The sequence below is a fragment of the Passer domesticus genome, chromosome 1 (genome assembly GCF_036417665.1).
Source record: "Passer domesticus isolate bPasDom1 chromosome 1, bPasDom1.hap1, whole genome shotgun sequence".
Taxonomy (NCBI): Eukaryota; Metazoa; Chordata; class Aves; order Passeriformes; family Passeridae; genus Passer; species Passer domesticus.
The window spans coordinates 26,103,569-26,112,660 of record NC_087474.1 but is presented as its reverse complement, the minus strand read 5'-3'; the positions used below and the strand labels follow the sequence as shown (position 1 = coordinate 26,112,660).

Below are 9,092 nucleotides of genomic sequence, written 5' to 3'. Positions count from 1 at the left end.
ACCTTCATGCACTGTTATTCCACAGTTGTCACACTGGATTATTTCATCAGCATCTTCACTGTTATCTCCAAGACAAACGCAACAAATCAAAATATGGTCCATTTTCTGGGAACTCCAATTTTGAGACTTCTCAAGGATCAATGAGTCCTGATATTGAAAAAGGGAGACACATGGGTTATGCCAGGAACTTCAATTTTATTTAAAGCAAGCAGAAGATCTGTTATTTGCTCAATTTTTGAACAACAATCAAAAAACCATGAAACATTATTTTCCAAAGGGTAGAAGCTTCTTTGTAGTCAAAATGCTCAAACACTTCCTCCATGAATACAAGAGCTGGGATGCACGGATCTCAATGCAACCTATAGACCTGTTAAGATCCAGAGGTCAGGGGAGAGTCAAGACAAAATCGTCAAGACAGAAACATACGACTTTGAACCATTTATAGTCTACAAAATGGAATATCTAAGAAGCCATTTAAAATCTAAATTTAAAAAAAGGCCAAAGGTGACTTTCAAATGTTCCAACATTCAGAAAAGTTGCTTCATCTCCTAAAATTTAAAAAATCAGATGGACCTGCAAAATCCAAGAATACACAGCTAATGCAAGCCTCCCAAGTTTTCACTTACACAAAATACAACAAATTATCAACTCTGTAAGGTTTTGTTCTAATGCAAATTAATGTGTATCTGTGCAAAACCATACAATTTATTATAACTATATGTTCTTCTGATTATATACAGGAGTAAGGATTTGCCTTCTTCTGGCAACTTACAATATGAACCACAGCTTTTAAACAGATTGTGCACTTTCTCTGTGTTTTTCTAAGAAAATGCAGAGAAGTGCTTCATAAACCAAACAAAGTTATATGTAAAATTAGTTTTCTTAATAAACACTGTCTTCTTACTATTACCATTGTGAGACAGGGCCACTGTCTCTTCTGCTGTTTCATGGCCTCCATACATATTCATTTATTTTTATACCTGACCTTGAACTACCTTTATTGGTAATATGAAGGCATATAAGGAAGTATGCAAATAAGCACAATAGTGAAAAATAACCACTGTGGTACAAAGAAACAGCAATAGTTTCAAAGCAGTGGCTGAGGGTTTAATGGTGCCATTCAAAATATGTGAAAATATTCCAAAACTGCTGTGGCATCCAAAAAAAAAAGCCAAAAAAACAGGGTGAAAGATGCCTTCTCAAACATTTTTTTCTATTTCCAACTCACCATTTATAAAATACAGCAGCAATATATGCCTAAGGGAACAGGAGCTCATGTAGAAGTAGAAAAGAATATTCACAATCACACTGCTTACAGGAAGGCAACTAATTGTGAAAAATAAAAGATTCTCTGATACGGAGCTCAGACTTACGGAGAATCTCTTCCAACATCCTCCTTTTAGGACAAAGCATTTTGAGGAAAGAAATAAACCTGGACATTACTGCAGCCCATCATTACTCAAAATACCCATGCTTAGCTTACCATTTACATTAGAGATGGGAAAATGGCAGTGGATGCTCCCTAACTTTGGCAGATTAACTGTGCTATGGCACAGATTTCTCTGATGTATGTCACAACTAAGATCAGCTTTTTCTGGCAGTACCATTGATTTAAACTGTTATTTGGCTTCACTGAGAGAAGTATATTGCTTTAAATTAAGAAACAGTAATGCATTGTAAAAACACAGAAATAACACTAGCTGTCTAGGCAGTGAGAACATATGCAAACATGGGCCAAAAAACCAAACAAACAAGCAATGATGAACGGGCATCAAATCATCAAATTTTTGTTCTAACATTAGGATCCCCTACCATTAAGGTTCACCTCATGTGAAGACCTGATGGTCAAAAAAATCAGCTGAGCAACTTATTTTTTTATGCAGACACAGAAAGGGAGTGATCTGGAATGTGTGCTGCTCTCCTCTGCTTTTAGTCTATGTAAGCACCTGAGAGACTCATCCAAAACATGGAAACTTTTACATACAACAGTAACTGCTGCAACTTCTGAACAAGTCCTGGTCTCTACTGAAGTGGGAGAAATTATTTCAGCTGAATCACTATGTAACTCCCATTTCTGTGGTATTAATGAAGAAAGTGAGCATTTCAAGCTATATGCCCACATACTTTTAACTTTAAAGGGAAAAAAAAATTAAAAATACAACCACCACTTCACTGAGAATAGAAGAGTCCTATAAAGTGGTAATAATTATAAAAACAGAGAAGAACCATTTACCTACTAATGATGCTTGACCTCAGGAAAGAAAGCTAAGTTTGTATTCTGTGCATAATTCAATACAAAAGCATGTAGTGTTTAATTACAGCCCATGTTAAAATAATGTATACTCAGACCTCACATACTTTTGTAAAAAGTAAACAAATAAAAACCTCAGGAAAACAAGAACTGAACAACCCCTTCCCAACACCCTCCCCAGTTTCCATCCTCCAAAAATAAGCAAATGGGAGAAAGGAAGAATGCATATAAAGGACACTACAATATGTTCAGAACTAATTACCTGGACATTATTTCCTAAATTTATTATGGATTTGAACATCTAAGAACTCAGTTTCTGCAGTGTGATGAGATTTTGATAGATGTATCTGCTAGACAAGATTTTTTTTACTCTTTTTCCATTTTCACCAATTTAAAACATTGTAGCAGTGAAGAGTATACTGTTACAATACAGTATATTGTAAATAAAAAAATAGAAATAGGATAAAAAAATATAAATTTGAAACTTACAGTCCACAGTAAGTTTCAGTCTACAGATATTTTTGCAAAACTTCTTGATAAAGACCTAGTCATACACAGTACAGCACTTTACATGCAAAAAATTTAAATTATCTGTTACAAAATTATAATCTGAACTTCAAATTTTCAATTTTGATTTTATGTTCTGATCACTGTTCTAAATCTAAGGCATGAACAGAATATGATAGATATCCATGCATACTAAGAAGCTTCAAAGAAGATACATCAGAGACAGCTCTGGGTTTCCCAAACAGGTCTATTTTTCCAAGCCAGTGGAAATTAAACTGAAGAATATATCACTAAGAATGCAGCTGCACATCTCCACTTTGATATGGGAAGCAACTCTGAAAGAAAACTGCCTCTCTGTTACAAGTTCTGATCATTAGTATTGGTAGAGCACTTCCAGCTCCTGAGCCAAGAAAATGCAGATAATACTAGAATCATAGAGCCTGATAAGGAAAGAAGATGCCTATACAAAAAGTTAAAAAAGGAAAAAAAAACCTAAACAAATCACGCTTTTTTTTCAATCCAAATTATTACTAGTAGCTAAAACAGCACACTCGCAACAATAAATAAATACAAATATATATATATATATATATAATACCTATCATATTATCTGAAATGGAGCAAATTCAAAGACTGTTTTGTTCCCTGTCATTTTACACATTAAAATGAAGTTCAAAGGGAACAACAGAACTTTTAATAATGTCATATCACTACCATATCTCAAATGTTATATTGACATTGTGATTACATCCCGAAAACTGAATATGAATGTTATAGCAATTCTTTTTAATTTGTTCAGAATTTTGCTATTGCAGAACATGAAGTCAGCCACAGTGACAACCTGGTATCTTAATTTTCCCACAGGCACAATCTTCAAGGCAACTGTAATTGTGCATAGGGAAGAAAAGGTTACTTTATTAAACACTTATATATATAATATTCATATTCTGCAATCAGAAGATATTTAATATAATAATTCTAGCACCCAAATGCTTTTAGTATGGCAAGAAATTAGTTCATTTATGACTATTATAAGCAAATCCAACATAAATTCTCATAATTATTCTATTTGATTTTAAACCTATTATGCCTGTTTTTTAAACTTAAAATTCTTCCATAAGTGAACTTTGCTCAGACTTTGATGTTTGTAGCAAAGAATAATGCCTCATTCATCTATTCTATGATTATGGCACAGATGCTTTTAACTTTCACATACAACATTTACATTAAAACAGAACTAGAATCCTTGCTAACATATGTTGGTTTGCATACTGGACCTCCTATTTGTTTTAGTACTAATCCAATCTCTGTAAAGCCAAGAGAACTCCCACTATTGACTTTAGTGGCATTAGATTGGTGAAATGGTCCAAGCAAGGTTATTTAATATGCAGTGCCTATTTAGCATAATTTTTCCTGCTTCACTTATTATTCACTTATTATTGTGTGAACACAAGTCCAGCCAATCAGTTTAACTTTTAATATTAAAGAATAGCTATTGGGGAGTAGTTTCCATTTGTCAACAGATATATTATAGAAAGTTGGTTGCACTACCTCATTACTCTTGCTTTGTGAAAGAGCCAGGCTATCATTTGTCAATTCCTCATCATCTGCATTATTCCTGTTAAGAACTTTACTCTTCTTCTTCTTGGATCCTCCATCGCTAGCTGTGCTGCTATTATCTTCCTCATTAGCTTCCTCATCATTGTCGTCCTCATCACTTCCACTCCCATCATCTTCATCATCTTCATTATCTCCATCACTCCCCTCTTTTTTCAGTGCGTTCTTTCCTTTCCTTTTCTCAGCAGTAGGCCGCCAGTCATTGTCATCTTCACTGTCGTAGTCATCCATATCATTTAGCTCTTCCATCGACACAAAATCCAGCAGGGGTCGGTTCCTGCGCAAATTCCATTTTTTTGGTTCATTTGTTTGCTCATCAGCCACAGCATCAGGTTCAGCTGCTTTCTCCTTCTCTTTCTTCTTTTTTGGCTTTTCTTCTTCATCTTCTTGCTCTTTCTTTTCAGTTTTAATTACCTCTTTATCTGTTGTTGGCACTTCTTCAGTGGAGGCTTTCGGCTGCTGCTCTTCTACTTTCTCTTCTGCCGGTTCCTCCTCCAAGATATTTTCTTCTGATTCAGTACAGGAACCTTCACCACTGTCCTTAGATGCATCTTCACTCCCATGACCACTTCCTTCAGAATCTGTTGAGCATATGAAAATTTAAAAAAAGTTCCGACACAAATGTACCCCCAAAAATAAAATCTCTTGAAGCAAGTTGTTAAACAAAAGAATGATGCATGTTCCTCCCTCATAAGATATTCCACCTATTTTTTCAGCTGGTGTCCAAATATTGCTATTTCGAGTGCTATGTTGAGAATCTGTTAAACACGAGTGCATTTTAAGATGCCAAAAAAAAGATGGTAGAACTTATTAAATGAGCATTGTATGTTCCTTTGAACTGTAGCTCATATTAACAAAAAGCAGTAGCAGAGTAATTTTCATGTGAAGTCACATCTTAAAGAAAGAGCATTCCAGTTTTTAATTTCTGGAGGTCTTTTATACATCTTCAAAATAAAATAGCTATCCAATAGAAGAGGTTTGAAATTACAAAATGAAGAGTTTACATAGCTAGTTCTAATAATAATATGGAAAATCCCACACCTTTATTTTTAATTTTTTTTTTCTGGGTTTGAGGGCTCTTTTAATTTTCAAGTTTAGTTCACTTATTAATCCCACATAAACTATGCCTCAGTCAGCACTGCAGCTGCACTACAATGCATTAACCTTACACTACTCATATGGTATTATTCTGCATGTACTCACTATTTCATTAATTAACACAGGCCAACATGAGCAACAGAAAAGACTAGAGAAAGGGTTTTATATAAAAAAGAGACATTTTTACGATAAAGTACCTGTAAAAAATATTGAAATATTACATGTGAACTTGTTAAACTTTATAAACAGCATCCACCTTGCTATCTCTCATTCTTTTATAAATCTACTCCTTTTCATTCATAGTATTGTTTTAATGAAGGAAAACTCAGAAAATATTTTTTTAAAAAATTTTAAAAAGAAAATATAGTTTCTTGACCCAATGCAGAGATCAATTAGGCAGTGGCTACAGTTTTCAGTTTGCTTGCTCAAAGCCAGCACCACGTTCTTGATCCACTGTCCTACAGATGCAAAGATGCAACATGTCGATGCTTGCAAATTTAAAAAAAATCTTAATTTCTTTAGTTAGAACCCAAAAATCTTCACCACTCAGTATCACCTTAGACAGAGAATTTCTCTGTACACTCAGCTCTGTCTAAATCCAAATAAACAGGCACTGAGGTAAGTGTGCATAGTGTGTCATTTCATACGGCATTTTTTTCCACGCCAAAGAACATTGACAATGATTAGCCAGTGGTTACTTCAATACAATGGTCAATTTTGCCTTCTTCTGCATATACCTGCATGTTCAGTGAGGAGATTATATACCTACTGACAAAAAAAAAAGCCCTAAGTGCTACTATTACTGATTAGGACATCACAACTATCCATCCCCTTACAAGCTAATAAAAACTAGAAATTTCCAACATATGTTCTAACATTTAGAGCTCCAGAAAAAACACAACTTTTTTTTACAGTCTTTGAGAAAAACATAATTCAGTCATTTCTCCACACCTATTAGCCTTAATTGTAGTAATCAAAGTACAAGATCATTAACTGAAGTTTTGAAAGAGTAGAACATGAATCAGGCACACACAAGAAATAAAACCAGTATTAACTAACAGGCAATCCAAAATAATTGTATTCAAGTTACAATAATTTGTTTTGCTACAGACTCAGAGGATGAGTAAGGCTGGAAGGAACCACAGTGGGTCACCCCAGAGCACACTGCCCAGGATTGCATCCAGACAGTTCTTGAGTATCTCCAGTGAGGAAGATTGCACATCTCTGGACAATCTGCCCAGTGCTCGGTCACCTGCACACTGAAGAAGTTTTTCCTCAGATTCAAGTGGAACTCCTGTGGATCAGTTTCTGCCCATTGCCTCTTTGCTATTGCATGGCACTGAAAAGAGCATGGTCCATCCTCAACACCCTCCTTTCAGATGCTGATAGACATGGAGGAGGTCCCCTCTCTGTCATTTCTTCTTAAGGATGAACAGGCCTAGTTCTCTCAGCCTTTCCTCCTTAAGAGACAGTACCTCCACAGAAAGACCACAAAATGGTGAGAAGGCTACAACTCTCCAAGACAGCCTCAAAGAGTTGGGGTGGTTCAGCTTGGAGAAAAGAAGGCTCCAGGGAGAATAGAGCTTATGAGAGAGATTTTTTACTAAGGCCTGTGGTGATAGAAAAAGGGGAACCTGTTTTAAACTGAAAGAGGGTAGGATTTAGATTGGACACAAGAAACTTTTCAATGAGCATGGAAAGACACTGGAACAGGTTGTCCAGGAAAGTTGTAGGTGCCCCATCATTGAAAATATTCAAGGCCAGGTGGGACAAGGCTTTAAACAATCTGCTCTGGTGAAATAAGTTTCTGACCAAAGCAGGGGGTTGACTCAGGTCATCTTTAAAGATCATCTTTTTTGATCATGGGTTAGTTTATACCAGGCCTGCTGGCAACAGACAGGGCACACCAGATACAAAGAGGGGGAAAAGGATTTTTGCATTGGAGTTAGCAGGGCTCAATGAAAGACTAAACTAGATTTGAACGGGGAAAGGAATAAACCCGAGTTCCCTAGAGATATACCTGGGGACAGCACGCCACTGTTTGGGGGACAACATGCTAGAAAGGTCCTTTGGTCTGTCACCTCAGTGGAGATAGGGAATGGAGATCCCTCCAGCAGTAAAGACACAAGGGTTATTACATGTTAGCAAACATAGACATGACTGAAAATGGCCATGGTAAGACCTAGGGCTGGTTCCCCCAATGGAGAGATCAATAGCCCAGCTGAAGTGCTTCTACACCAACACACGCAGCAGAGGCAACAAATAGGAGGAGCAGAAAGCCACTGAGCAGCAGTAACACTATGACATACTTGCCACACATGTAGACTTGAGGTAACATGGACAGCCAGATGGCTGCATTGGATGGCTACAAACCCTTCAAAAGGAACAGTCAAGGAAGGAGAGATGGTGGAGTAGCCCCCTATGTTAGGGAGTGTTTTGATTGCCTAGGATGTAATGACAATGTGGTTGTTTAAGGTTAAGAACCGGGAAAGTCCAACAAGGCAATGCTGGTAGGAGTCTGTTAAAGACCACCCAACCAGGATGAAGAGGAAAGCAAAACAATCTATAAGCAGTCTATAGTCCCACAACCACTAGTCCTCATCTAGTGATGCCCATCTGCAAGAAGGGCCAGAAGGAGTATCCAGGGAACTCCAGTCAGTCCTGCCAGCCTGACCTTGGAAGGTCATGGAGAAGATCTTGAATGCCATCATATGATAGAGCACAACAGACTGGGGCAGAGGGGCTGGACAGCTGCTCAGTGAAAAAGCATGGGGGGTGCTGGTTGACATTTGGCTGAGCAAGACCCAGCACATGCCCAAGTGGCCAAGAAGGCCAATGGCATTCTAGCCTGTACCAGCAATAGTGAAGCCAGTTGGACGAGGGCAGCTGCTGTCCCCCTTTACTCAGACTGGTAAGGCCACACCTCAAATTCTGCATCCAGTTCTGAGCTCCTCACTTCAAGAAAGACACTGACATGCTGACGTGTGTCCAGAGAAGGACAGTGGAGCTGGTGAAAAGTCTGGAGCAGAAGTTTTGCAAAAAGGAGGCTCAAGAAAGACCTTATCACTTTCTACAACCACCTGAAAGGAGGGCATAGCAAGACGTGGGTCAGACTCTCCTCCCATGTAACAAGTGATGGAACAAGATGAAACAGCTTCAAGTTGCAACAGGGGTGGATTAGGTTAGGTATTAGGAAAAACTTCACAGAAAAGGTTGCTCCTCAGGGAAATAGCTGAATCACCACCCCAGAGATATTTAGAAGATGTGTAGATGTGGCACATAGGGACATGATTTAGTTGTGGGCTTGGCAATGCTAGGATAACAGTTAGACTCTACCTTAAAAAGGTCTTTTCCAGAGCACACAATTCTGAAATTCTATTATATTTGCCAGTTCCCATAAACATTTTACTAGTGACTCCTAAAGCTATACTCTCATACTAGGCACATCACAGATTACACGCCATATATATGCTCAAAGCAAAATGTATTTTGTATCTCCTTTCACAGGTGCCAAGTGCCTATGTGCACTATTTGTCTTACTGTAAATACAGTAATACAAGATTTTGTCACATTAAAATTAACTGAAATTTTTAACTTAGCTTTCATTACTTCCCCACCG

General features: G+C 37.4%; 1 protein-coding gene across 4 annotated transcripts in view; it reads right to left on the bottom strand.

The window, feature by feature from the left end:
• PHF14 (PHD finger protein 14) overlaps positions 1-9,092 on the bottom strand; it is a 159,422-nt gene that overhangs the window by 142,708 nt on the left and 7,622 nt on the right. For all 4 annotated transcript variants that reach the window (XM_064411201.1, XM_064411191.1, XM_064411210.1 and 1 more), the window contains exons 3-4: positions 4,310-4,956; positions 3-147 (exon numbers count right to left, since the gene is read on the bottom strand). In XM_064411201.1, coding sequence (XP_064267271.1) covers positions 3-147; positions 4,310-4,956 — 792 coding nt within the window. The remainder of the gene's footprint in view (positions 1-2; positions 148-4,309; positions 4,957-9,092) is intronic.